Source organism: Prionailurus viverrinus, chromosome D1 (assembly GCF_022837055.1).
Source record: "Prionailurus viverrinus isolate Anna chromosome D1, UM_Priviv_1.0, whole genome shotgun sequence".
NCBI classification, from domain to species: domain Eukaryota; kingdom Metazoa; phylum Chordata; class Mammalia; order Carnivora; family Felidae; genus Prionailurus; species Prionailurus viverrinus.
Window position 1 is genome coordinate 25809275 of NC_062570.1, and position 13905 is coordinate 25823179.

Consider the following 13905-nt stretch of genomic DNA (forward strand, 5'->3'; position numbering starts at 1 on the left):
GAGACCATCATTTTTCTTTATTTGCTCCAGCCGTGAGGTTTCAGCCTGAGGGAGAGAATGTCGGGGACAGAAAGGCAGACATTCTTGGTCTTACTCCTGAGACTTTTTTTTCTATTCCCTTGGAACGCTCGGTTCTATTTCTTAACCTCCTTCCAGTCATGGAGGATTATTTCTTATTGCAGCAGAACCCGTCCGCAACTCCAGGTCCAGAAGACAAGACAAACGCTCAGCAAGCTCTTTTATAAAGGGGTCATTGTATGTCATTGCGGTGTCTGTGGGAGAAGGGGTATAAAAATAGTAATGATAACCAGCTAGCATTTGCTGAACACTTACTATGAACCAAGGTCTTTTTTGAGCACTTTACAGGTATTATTATATCCAATTGTCGCAACAACTGTGCTAAGTAAGTAGATGTTGTTATTAGTCCATTTTATTGTTTTTAAAGCTTTTTGTTAATGTTTATTTACATTTGAGAGAGAGACAGACAGGGCGTGAGCGGGGGAGGGCCAGAGAGAGAGGGAGACATAGAATCAGAAGCAGGCTCCAGGCTCTGAGCTGTCAGCACGGAGCCTGACGCGGGACTTGAACCCATGAACCATGAGATCATGACCTGAGCCAAAGTAGGACACTTAACTGACTGAACCACCCAGGTGCCCTTTAAAGCTTTTTTTTTTTTTTAAGTTTATTTATGGAAAGAGAGAGAGAGCAAGAACACAGGCAGAGAGAGAGAAAGAGAGAGAGAGAGGGAGAGAGAGAATCCCAAGCAGGCTTCACACCATCAGCTCAGACCCCAACGTGGGGTGCGAATCCACAAACTGTGAGATCATAACCCGAGCTGAAATCAAGAGTCAGACGCTTAACCGACTGAGTCACCCAGGCACCCCAGCCCATTTCTGACACCATTTTCTCTGTGGCTTAGAGAGATTGGGTAAATTGAGGGAGGCTACTGAGCTAAGGGTTAGGAGGCAGGTCTAACTTTCAACTCTTGTCTGCATAACAACTGTATTGAAATGAGGTTGTCACAGCCTCACCTGATCCTTGATGTTTTTCAGAATGGACTAACCAAATGCCTCTGGTTCTTGGGATATTATATGCACGTGACTGTTTCCTTTCTAAAATGGTCTGCACACATCCACGCTTTGGCATATTGTGGTCTCAGAACCGCCTCCAGCCCGCCCCTCTTTTTCGCTTGGAATGGTTTCAGAGCTAGAGGGAACGGTCGCCCAAGCCACAAGTCATAGGTGCTGGGCAGCTGGGTGATTCCCGTAAAATTCTCTCCCTCATTGTCTGGCCTGGAAGGGCACACATTTTCTCCAAGGCGCACAACCAAACGCCCACAGCTGGGTGAGGCAGCGGCTGTGCTCCTGCAACCCCGCCATGACTGGAGGCTAAAAATAGGAGTGTCTGCCAGCCCATCCCCTGTCCTAAGCCCTGGCACCCAAGTCAGCCGCCCGTCTGCAGAGGAAAAGGAAAGTTTGCAAAGACTTCCCCAGCCTCTAACACCTATGGCAGGCTTATCCTGTCGTCTGCAAAAGCACATCCCAGCCCTGGTCTTGAGGGCACTTGCGAGTTTCCCCAGGAGACTCTTGAGGAGAACTGCAAACATGCCTACAGTTCACAAAACGAAACTCTTGGGTTCTTTTGAAACTAAGGAACAAGCCCCATTTTAGGGGAAAGGGGGAGTTTTTACATGCAACAGAAAAGAACTGTCACCCCTGTTAAATTCCTAGGGCAGTGCCCGGTAAGAGTAGTTACGTGTTAAGGGTTCATTTTAGGAGATGGGGTAGCAGCACTCTGGAAATTGAATGGATTGTGCCCCACGATCAGCTGTGTTCCCTCAGACATTTGCAAAGGAAGGCGAGGGTTACTACCGGCCCTCCTGCCATCCTGACCCCTTCCCAACCGCCAACACTCCCCTCCATTCTCAGTGACCGATACCCAAGTATCTCACCCGCCAGTAAAATGACCTGTCTGTAAACCCACCGGATACCATAGCACGCAGGAACTGTATAGCCGCTTCTCCAGGGTGTGGCAAAACTGCAAACTGCAGGCCAGATCGGTCCAACTCTGGCCCATGGACAAAACAAAACAAGACAAAACAAAACAAAAACAAAGAAGAATGTACAGCAGAGACTGCAGTTAGCCCACAAAGCCTAAAATATTTACTATCTGGTCTTTATAGAAAAAGCTTGCCAACTCCTCCTGTAGTTTAACCCCTTCGTTTTGCTGCTGCAGAAATCAAAGTCTAGACTTCCCTACGCTGCACAGGGAGAGTCTCAGTCCTGTGCTCCTGCCATGATGGGGTGTGGACACCCAGGAGCTTCAGAACTGTAAACATGGCTGCTGGGGAGGGCTGTGCGTGTCCCACTCACGGGTATTCTGTCCTAACTAGCTCTGGCCGGAGCTCCAGGAATCAAACACATTCCCCGCAGGAGGCAGGATGGATTCCATGAACTCTTTCTCTCAAGGAGCCATCTGTCTCTCTTACCTACCCGGATCTATTCCCCTCCTGACTCCCTTCTCCTCCCATCTTGTACTCCTGATCTACCCTTGTTGTAACGCGCTTTTGCTTTGCCTTACAGGTTCACTGTTGGCCTATAACACGACCTCCCACACAGACCAATCCTCACGACTGAGTGTCAAAGAAGGTGAGTCTGTTCTCTCATGCATTTTCTTAAGTCCCAGGAACGGCAAGGTTACATGCTGTTAAGATTGGCGTGGGGAACTCCAAACCGGTGCACTCTTAACCTTAAAAACAAGATCGGTGGTTATTTTATGAGCAAAAACTGGTTTATGTGGGAAGGGCAGAGAATAGCAATTCAGGATAAACAAGCTATGGGGAAAGCATAGGTCAGCCCAACAAACAAAGGAGAGAGGAACGTTATTTTATGGAGAACATGGAGGAAGTTGGGAGAAGTTGTTGTGAATGTAAGTCCACTGGAGAAAAGTAAGAGTTTCGGGGGGTGATGACAGCTTCTCATTGGCTGAGGTGCAGGGGGTAGCTGATTTCTTGCAGGCGATGTAATGTACATCTTTCCCTGTTGGAACCTGTAACTGACGATTCTTTCCTGTTGAGATTCATCTGTTGTGGTAGGTCATTGACACATCTGTTGAAGTCTGTAATTGACCATTCTTCCTGTAATTGACATGTGAGTGGTACTGCCCCCCTCCCCCCACTAGGTCTCTCTTTCTGGCCCCCCAACTCCATTTTATTGAGGTTTCCCTTTGTTAATTCTCAAGCACCAAATCTTTTGTTCTGCTCAGATTTTTCTAGCATACAAGGCAAGAAGCCAAAGCATATCCCGCTTGCACTAACTGCAAAAATGCAGCAAGGTTTTGGGGCACCTGGTTGGCTCAGTTGTTGAGCGTCAGACTCTTATTTCGGGTCAGGTCATGATCCTGAGGTCATGGGATCGAATCCTGCATTGGGCTCCACACTGAGCATGAAGCCTGCTTGAGCCTGCTTGAGCTTGAGGCTCTCTCTCTCCCCTTCTGCCCCTCTCCCCTGCTCACACACACTCTCTCTCTCAATAATAAAAATAAAAACATTAAAAAAATACAGCAAGGCTTTTAAATATCTTGTAATGATATCAAAGATATGACTTGACATTGTTACCCCATGAAATAAAAGCTGTTGCTCTTAGAGGACTGCACCCTTTCAAAGCTGGAAGTTGGGGCTTTTCTCTGTTGAAAGATAATGAAATGAAGATTTTTAAGGATTCTTGCAAAACCACATTTTAAGGGTCTCTTTTTTTTCCTAACAAATTTTAGCAATGCCAATTTATTTTTAAAGTGGTGATGTGGGGATTTGGTCTAGTGGGTTTGGTTTAGTTGAGAGAGACAGGAACAACCTCAACAAATGGTATTTACCAGTGAGGATTTGATTGCAATAGCACCTCTCCACATCTTATTTACGAAACATAGTGAGGATGTGTTGTTCCAGATACTGTGTTAGATTCCAGGCATTTAAACAAGTGAATGATTTGTGGTACCTGGTTTAAGGGAGAAAAAATGTAAGTGAAAAAAATTGGCCCAAGGCAAAAAAAAAAAAAAAATCCACGGAGGAGGGGAATTTTGAGTGGCGGCTTAAAGAGCGAATAGGAGTCTGATGAACACACTCCCTTCCTTGACTTTCTACTTTGCCACTTTTTCTTTCATGTACATCTGCTGTATGCCCATCACTCACTTTGCCCTCTCCCCCACCCCCCATCAACCCTCAGTTTGTTGGGATGAGCACTGGGTGTTGTATGGAAAGCAATTTGACAATAAATCATACATATATATTATATATATATAATATATATAATAATGCACAATATATATATTGTACATATATATAATGACAGTAAATCATATAAATATATATAATATTATATATATATATAATGTACATCTGGTGTAAAATTGAATGAATGAAGGCAGAAATTTTCCATGTAGGTTGCATGTAGTATAGCTCAGCATAAGATTTCAGAGAAACATGAAGCTCTTCTAACAGAAAAGCCTTAAGGAACTTTGATTCAGAATCCTCATGAGTTATGGAGGAGGCAGACCCAAAAAGCATGGGTGTTTTGGCCACGGTTACACCTTTGATCACATAGAACTTTGTGTTTCCTGTTAACAATTTATAATCAGATGATAACCAAAGAATTTAGTGAAAGGAATATACAACATGGTGAATCTGCTTTTAAACTTTTGTGGTTTCATTTATTTCCTCTCCCCCGCCTCCTCCCCCATGCTGGGTCCTTCCTATTCATGCTACTGTTTTCCTTTCCGAATCACATTTTTTTGGATTTTGCCATGAAAGCTAAAGTCATATTGACTCATTCTGCAGTCCAAGCCACATTTTACTTGCTGACCTAGTTAACATCATGTTGCAGATGTCTATAATAGAGAAAATATATTATAGTGACAAACATATTAAATTTGAGGTCAGGGCACCCTTGGCTTGGTCTGGGGAGATCACTTCATGCCCAGCATCTTCGTTTCCTGTCAAATAAAAGGACTGAACTAAGTCAGTAGGGGTTTGACTCTTGAGCTCTGGGCTTCTAAAGGGATGTTCTAGAGCCGCAGGTGAGGGCTCCGCCTTCATCAGGGCCACACTGTTTTGATCTGGTTTATTTATTGAGTTAAAATTTCATTTGAGGATAGGGATCCAGCTCTTGGAAAGAAGGGGGTAAGCGAAAAAGAAGGACTGAAGGGAGAGAGGGAGAAAGGGAAGGGGAGGAAAGGAAAAGAAGGAGATCCTTCGAAGTTCCTTCAGTTGTTCAGGCTAAACCCTGCTGGCAACCAGTGAGACTGGGGCTGAGCCAATGAGAGAATATCTGATAATGGGCTTAAAATAAAGACTTTCGTTTAGAAGCAAGTCTGAATTGAGCTGCATTGATGAGCTGCAGCTCATTACTCCTCCAGGGGTCTTAGCTTTCAGCCCTCTCCTTTACCTACCATACTGCATTTCCTTCCCTTGGCTCCTTTGTGTACAGGGCGGCCGAGCATTTGCAGTGCCACTGGGCTTATTCAGGCTTATTGCAGGAGTAGCTCGCTCTTGCTGGGCAACAACCCCTCTTCTGAAATGAATTAACTGTAGTATCCAGGCAAACGCACGCTGCCAGGACCTCATTCAGGTGGTGCCGGGGCATTTATCTCCCAACATCGGCCCTGGCCTCTAGAGACCATTAAGTCTGTGCTTTGCAGGTGCATCTTTTGTCCCCAGTAAAGCTTTCCACTTGAGCTGTCTTGCTTCTGTGTTGCCTCCCCCCTTGTGAGGTGGTCTGAATCTGTCTGAAAGGCCCATCGTCCACAAAACAAAGTGCATTAGCAAGACAAAGCTAATCAGGCTTCTCTCTCCTTCCTTTTCACTCTCCTCCCCACCTCTTTCCCTCTCTCTCTCCCTCTCGCTCTTCCTCTCCTGCTTTTTCTCTAATAGCTGTCTTGATTACTGAAAACATTAAATGGAAAACTCAAGAGAAAACACCGAGCCACCTTGGCTCCACGCTGTTGGAATAAGACACACACACAGCCCCAAACAAGCCCAGAGTTCTTCTAGAGCAACAGAGCTCTGTGTGCGTGCGTGTGTGTGTGTGTGTGTGTGTGTGTGTTGTGCCTCACAAAGGGCAGGTGCTGGCATCACACACAAAGGAAAGAAGTTGAAGAGATGATGTCTATTGTGCTTCTTCCATTCACTTACCAAATGAGAGTGCCTTTTTCTTTAAAATGGCATAATCACCCTTCCAGCTTGTCTCTTGCAAATGATTGCGCCCTCAGAGGGTCATTTGTGCCCAGGAAATAAGGCTTGATTTTTAAAATTAATTTATAGCAGTCTCTAAGCCCCTTTACCCGAAGTATTCTATAGTCGCGGATTGGACCCAGATAAAACAGTTGTGCTCGCTTGACTTTACTTATCAAGGCTAATGCACTTTAAAAAAATAAATTAGGACGGAAGCAATTGTTACCCATTTACAATAGCAGCCACAACCGTCGTCTATATAAGGTTTTGTAATACCTTAGACACCCTCTTGCTTTGCCTCTGCTTCTGACCTGGAAACATCCTGAGAGGTAGTTAAGACTCTCTCCGTTTTGCGGAGAGAGAAAGTGAGGTTCAGCAACTTTAAGTGGTTCGCTGAAGGAGCACACAGCTGGTCAACAGCACAGCAAAGACTCAACCGCGGTTGGAGTCAAGGTTTCCCTCTTTCAGATGGTCTCCCTGGAAAATACAGCTTTTCCCTTCTGGCCCAATTTCCATGCAGACAGTATCTGGCCTATATGTTGTCGCAGCAGAGATCTGAAACTTTGCCCATTATTTTCCCCTGTGGCCACAGTTTTCCCCAGTGTCATCTCCTTCCATGCCCCTGTACTGTTCTCTTTTCCCAAAGATGCAGTCATACCCAACCCCTGACTGGCACTGCCTTCTAGTCTGAACTGCACAGAGAATCACTGAGAGAGCTTTTAAAAAACACTGGTGCCCGAGAACAAATATTGTATGACTCCACTCCTACAAGGCACCTTGAGTAGGCAAATCCATAGAGAAGGAACGTAGAATGATGGTTCCTGGGACCAGGAGGAGGGGGGAATGGGGAGCTGTCGTTGAATGGGTACAGAGTTTCAGTTTGGAATGATGAAAAAGTTCCAACGGTGAAAGTTACACAACACGAACGTACTTGATGCCCCTGAAATGTACACTGAAAAATAGAACGGTAAATTCTGCGATGGATGTTTTGGCACAATCAAAAAAATGAAAAATTTAAATGAAAAAAAAAAATTAAAATGTTGATACCCAGGCCCCAGACATGACCAATTCTACTTCAGAATATCTAGGAGTGACACATGCACATTGGGAATTTTTTAAAGCTCTCCAGTTTACTCTCATAAGCTGCAGCCCAAATTGGGAAGCCTATGCTACAGTGCAGACACAAACCAGAAAGAGGAGAAGGAGACCCAGCTCAGAGCCTCCCCTGACTAGGGTTTTCCTGGAGATGCACTGGGGGGTTGATCTTGACCTTTCCTGGCCTCTCGTGAAGGAAGCACAGGACCTACAGGCTGACTGATGAAGGTGTGGGTTGAGTGAAGGGACCACGTGATCAGGATTCATTCATTTCATCATTGTCATTGATGATGTGATCGTTATCACTGATTTTAACAAGTTTACATTAGCACCTCACTTCACATCTCAGAAATTCCTCTTATAAGCCCTCACCGTATGTATCTAAATAATACACATGGTATTGGTACCTTGATTTTATAGGGAGGACACTGGGGTTCTGGAAGTTAAGTGGCCTTACCAAGCACATCCGCAACCTGGAGCCAGGACCACTAACTCCAAACCTGTTCTCTCTGCCCTCCATGCGGAGGTGGGAGTGTGTTCGGGGGTGCAGGTCAGAGCTCCACCTTGTTTTCTGGGTAAACCTTAGGGACCCCCAGTGCTCTCAGCTGGAAAATTAAAATGCAGTCATCAGCGCACCCCTCTGGTCCAGGGCTGCTTTGCATGGCTAAACCCTCATTTCCTTAGCTCCTCATGCTGGATCTATTTAAATACCTCTGCCTCTCCAAAAGTCAGAGGATATTGAGCTCCTTGTTTATTAACTCCTGGAACTCATAAACCTGCCAAGGGCCCATGTTGCACTGAGCTTCTTGCCCCAGCCTGGGAAGGCTTTCAGAACCGGCTGCTAAATGCAAAACCACTTCTCCACTGCGGGTGGATTGTCAGCCTGTGGAATAACCATCGCTAGCAGTTGCCTTGGCTGATGGATAAAAAGTCTGTCTGCTTACACTCCAAGTATGGGAAAGAGAGGGGGAGAAACTACCTTTCCGCATCCTTTGGAGAGAAATGCCTAACTGGCGCTAAAGATCGTGCTAACAAGAGCCCGGCTTCCCTCAAGGAGATTTCCAGATGGCAGGGGCCTGTGCACATAGCAACAGCCCCTTTTTTTGCAGCCCTTTATTGTTTGCCAAGCATTTGCACATCCATTATCTCATTTGCGCCTCATGCCATCACCATGAGACAGCAGGCCTGGTATTATTATTATTATTATTATTATTTCATTCTGTAGGTAATGAAAACTAGGCACAGAGATTACGGGGTTCATTTGAAGTCATCTAGGTCTTAGGGTAGAGCAGGGCTCAAACGTAAGCCTCTGGCTTCTTTCCTCCCTCCAGGCTGTTTCTCATATCATCATCTCAACATATTTAATTCAATCATGTAATGATAATTTGAATTAACTAAATTATTTAATTCATGCTCTGAATTTACCTAAGGTAGGTATTCCTCTCTTACTTCGGGATTGTATTATCTTAATTAAAACTCGGGGTGCCTTGGGGCACCTGGGTGACTCAGCTGGTTAAGCGTCTGACTTCAGCTCGGACCATGATCTCGTGGTCCATGAGTTCAAGCCCCGCATCAGGCTCTGTGCTGACAGCTCGGAGCCTGGAGCCTGCTTTGGACTCTGTGTCTGCCTCTCTCTCTGCCCCTTCCCCTGCTCTCACTCTGTCTCACTCTCTCTCTCTCTCTCTCTCTCTCTCAAAAATAAACATTTAAAAAATTATATTAAAAAAAACCTCGGGGTGCCTGGATGACTTAGGCAGTTGAGCATCTGACTTTGGCTCGGGTCATGATCTCGCAGTTCATGAGTTCGAGCCCCACATCAGGCTCCGTGCTGACAGCTTAGAATCTGCTTGGGATTCTCTTTTTCTCTCTCTCTGTCTCTGCTCCTCCCCAGCTCATGCTCTCTCTCTCTCTCTCTCTCTCTCAAAATAAATGAATAAGCTAAAAAAAAAAAAAACCTTAAGATCTGTACACAGACTGTATGATCCTGGACAAGTCACTTACTTTTTCTATGTCAGTTTCATAATGTATAACATGAGGACAATTTTAGTACCCTTCGAGGGCTGATACAGTACTCATAAATCACTTATTAGTGTGGTATCTGACTTTCCAATAAGTGCTCCATGTTTGCTCCATGAATTGTAATAATAGTTGGCATTATTGCAAAATAATTAGAATATTTTTGAGGGGTTCCCATTTGCTGACACTGTGCCGAAGGCTGAGAAGGGTACCTTAGCATATCACCTGGCATGGCAATACCACGGGTGAGACACTGGCGGTGCGTAAGGTCTTCTTGGGGAGATGCACATGGAACTCGTAAGGAGGAAGATGAAATTGCGTATAATCAATTAGAAAAACACATGCTACGTACAAGAAGTTCTCTGAGACTCATGGAGAGATGAAAGAATCATTAAATGCAAATCCCAAAGAGATGTGAGGCCAGAGGCGACGTGGGTCTGGCTGAGACCACACGAGGAGTGAAGGCAAGTGGCAGAGCTTAAAGTCACTCGGTACCTTGGTCAGAAAGGGACCAAAATTCTGTGATTCACGTCCTTCTCCACCTTATTCCATCACGTCTTCATTTATTAAGAACCTACCGTGTTTGGGACACTGGGCGGAGCCCCAGAAACATGGTATGCCAACCAGCACCTGCCATCTTGGGGCTTGGAATCAGAGATCTGTAGATTAGGCCAGTAAGCAATTAAATAGTGTGTGGTGGAGTATGGGTGATGTATCACCGGATCTTGCCATTCCCCCTGCATTACATCCTCTCTGGGGTGTCCTTTAGATGATTTAATTTTCGAGGTCGCAGTTAAAGATGGGACACCCCTGGAAGTCTACAGTATGGTAGTCTTGGAAATGGCTGTGGAAACCAGGGGAAGGTGGTCGACCCCAACACCAATCAGTGGGTCTGGGCCTGCCATGTATGTGTGGGGGCCGCAGTGTGGAGGCGCCATATGTGTTCAGGCTCGATTTGGGGAAAGGGACCAGGGGAACTTCTCTGGGGGTGTATGAGCATGCCCTGTGGGAGCAGCAAGGCCTCCCAACAGGGCTCATGGGTGACATGGGAGTGAGGTTGGGGGCCCTGCATGGACTCTGGGTGGCTCACGTGAAGCTGAGAGACCAAGTCCCCTTGGGCGTCTCCCTGTGGGACAGGAAGCTCAGCAAAGGAACCCAGAGCCAGGAATCTGTTTCAAAATAATGGGGGCTGGGGAGGGGGAGTGGGTGGGAGGAGAGCTAAAAGGACACTGGCCCTGAGTCCATGCTTGTTAAAGCAGGATAAAATGCCCTCTACGCTTCCGTCGACTTCTGTCTCTGCGTTTCTACGCCTCTGAAATTTTCCACAAGTTAAAAGATGCCTTGAGAAGTTTCGTTTTGATGGGAAAAGACACAGAGATGAGCTCAGAATACGTATTCCTAAAGCTGTGCGCTGTGCGTGTCGCATAGTGAATGAGGGTGATGCGTCTCTGAGTACAGCATTTGGGGGAGAGTGGGCTTCGGGCAGCCTCCTGAGTGTAGTGTCTCTGCGGGAGGGGAGGGTGAGTGTGGGGTTGGGCGTGGGCACGCCTCGGACAGGGCAGCACGTGGGGGATTGTTCTGGAACATGTGTACCACTGTGAGGTGAGCTCCTGTTATTTTTAGGGAGTAAATAACCTCTCTTATGGAGCAGGTTAGATGGTTAACATGCACTTAGAATTTAAGGGTATTGAGGCCTCACAGGAGGGCCTGTTAAGAACTTTGTCATTATATGTTTTTCCTTTATGGTGAAACACCCCTAATCCATTTTTAGCAAAGCAGGGATGATTGCTGAATGTGTGTGTGTATGTGTGTGTGTGTGTGTGTGTGTGTGAGAGAGAGAGAGAGAGAGAGCGTGAGAGCGAGAGAGTGTGTGCTGTTTCTGTGGTCCAAAGGCAGAATTTATGATTATAGAATAGACAGTAGCTTGCTCTCTCCATTTTACTTTTTTTTAAACTGTTTTTCTTTGAAATTCCAGAGTTAATGTTTTGTCTGCTTTCGATCTGACCCTCTTTGGAGAGCTACATGTTTGTGTGTGTGTGCATGTGTGTGTGTGTGTGTGTGTGTGTGTGTGTTCACCAGAGAGAGATTGAAAGAGAGAGAGAAAGAGAGAGAGCTGGAAACAAAGAGTCGTTGTCTCCAAACTGTAGCAGGCAGGAAACCCCAATCCCAAGGGAATTTAGCCAGCCAGCCCTGTCCCGGAGTCAGACTCCAGCTCTCTGAATTCAATTTGACAGCTTGTCTGGGACACTTTCTAAGTAACCATTATCCTTCCTTTCTCTTAAGTAAAAGCACTGTTATTTTTTTCCATGGGTGTGCTGTGTGCACTGTTATCACACATGTGTGGCTTCCACACAGCGACTAGGACATGCTTTCTCTAAATTATTGGAAACACTTAGCCTGTTTCCTAAGACAAGTGTAAATTTGTTCCAGAATAATGAGGCAAACGACTTTCAGTATTGTACCATTGCAGTGTTAGAGGAAGGTATAGAGGAATTTTGTTGAGACATTTCTTTTTTTTCCCCTTTAGTTCTAGTTAAGGAAGGAGTTCCCTTATTTGAAGGAGCTTATCTGTCTTAGGAATATTCGAATTGTATACATTTTATTCCTTTGAGGATTTTTAAAAAAAATATATCCAAGGAAAGATCTCTTGCCATGATCATTCCCCTCAGTATCTGTGTTGGATTGACTGACTGCCTGTTTTAAAGAAATAGACCACCATACATCAGACTGCAGGAAGAGAATTCAGAGGCACATGTATGTTCACGATGAGACCCCCAGGGTTGTATGGGGCAGACACACACACAACTATGGTGACCGCCTGAAGTGCCAGGTGGGAGCCTCTCAGTCTTGGCTTCTTCAGTTACTCAGATCAATTGACTTTGCCACCACAACATGGTGGAATTGTGAGGCAAAACCAGCTTTTCCGTGTGAGTGTGTGTGTGTGTGTGTGTGTGTGTGTGTATTTGAAGGCTTGTGTCCAGGTTGAGCGAGGCAGGATCCACAGGCACATGTCCCAGAACAGTCTAGGTGTTTTCAGGGTTCAGGAATGGGACAGCTTTGCCCAATGGCACATACCCTTTCTCCTCTGTCTCCCCCCCCCACACCCCAATCTATGTCTTAGAAAGCCACATTCTGAAATCTACCCCCCACCCCAAAAACACCCCCACCGTGAAGAGCCAATGTTGTAGTTGAATATTTGATGGAGAAGAAATGTGCCTCACACCTTAAGGCGCAAGTCAGATGATATCTCCTCAATATGATCATCCATCCGTTCCCAAAGGGCTTTGCTTGTAGCCACTGTTTCCCCAGTTTAGCATTCAATGGATTCTGTCATAGTAGTCTTTTGTCTTACAAGACTTGAAGCATCTTGGAGATGGGGACTTTGTCTTAGACAAGGCCACTGAATCGATGGATGAAAATTATAGGCAAAATGCCTTAAACAACTCCCAAGAGTTTACTGTACAACTAACTCTTTGTGCTGTTTCCCAATTTGAGAGTGATATTTGGACTTCATATGATGCAGAGGTGGTATGGGACTTGCCTTTCCTTTCTACCTTGCCTCCAGTCTCCCTTTCACTTGACCCCCAAGGTGATTCTTCGGAAGCTATGATCAGTCCCATCCAGGAGGAGAGGGAAGAGTTTGCCGAGAGCAGATTCTAGTCACAAGACGATGGTTCTCCTTCACCCTTGTGTCCCAGTTTTGATCAGCTTAATCTCCCCTTGGAGCCCCTTCACATCTGGGTCCTCCGGCTGTGTGTTCCGTTGCAAAAAAAGGCAAAGGAGAACCAAGCCAAGGAAAGTAGCATCGCAGGAAAAATGTAACTCCTGCTGACTTCAACCTTCCTCTCCTTTCCTTCCTTTCATCACCTTCCCCTATAATGATAACAGCTAACACTCACTTAGTGTTTACACGTGCCAAGAACATTCTATTCACTTCACGTTTATACTTCATAACAAACTCATTTAGTTGGTACTATTATTATTCCCATTTCACATATGAGAAAACTGGGGCACAGAGAAGTTAACCCCAAATCACAAAGCTAGTATGAGAACTGGGTCTGTTACTGCAGCCTCTTGCCCACAGGGCAGTTCCAAGTCCTCACAGTTGCCTCTTCCTATTCCATACACCACCCCATGGAAAGGCCCATTTCTTCCAGGCAGCTGATGGCACCTAGTTACTAAGGTGGCATGATTAGCTTAAGGGATTCCTGCTATGGTCCAAAAAATCAGGAACCTGACTCAGTGTCTGCATTTCAAGAAGCAAGTTAGGTGGTTTCACAGATGTGCTTTTCATTACTATGCTTCACGATTTCCATGACATTACACGTTCTTTTGTATTCAATATTACATTTAAAAGAATAAAGGCAAAAGAGAAGAGATCTAGACAAGGAAACGATATATTATGGAATACTAGGCCAATCAATAAGGATGGCAACAAACTTAATTTTTTTGATGTTTGTTGATTTATTTTGAGAGGAAGGAGGTGGGGGAGAGGGAGTCTTAAGCAGGCTGCACACTCAGTGTGGAGCCCAATGGCAGGGCTCGATCCCACAACCGAGATCACGACCTGA

At 45.5% G+C, this 13905-nt stretch overlaps 1 protein-coding gene across 2 annotated transcripts in view; it reads left to right on the plus strand.

The window, feature by feature from the left end:
- Positions 1 to 13905, plus strand: part of FLI1 (Fli-1 proto-oncogene, ETS transcription factor) — a 120887-nt gene that overhangs the window by 87362 nt on the left and 19620 nt on the right. For both annotated transcript variants that reach the window (XM_047877286.1, XM_047877285.1), the window contains one exon: positions 2583 to 2648. In XM_047877286.1, coding sequence (XP_047733242.1) covers positions 2583 to 2648 — 66 coding nt within the window. The remainder of the gene's footprint in view (positions 1 to 2582; positions 2649 to 13905) is intronic.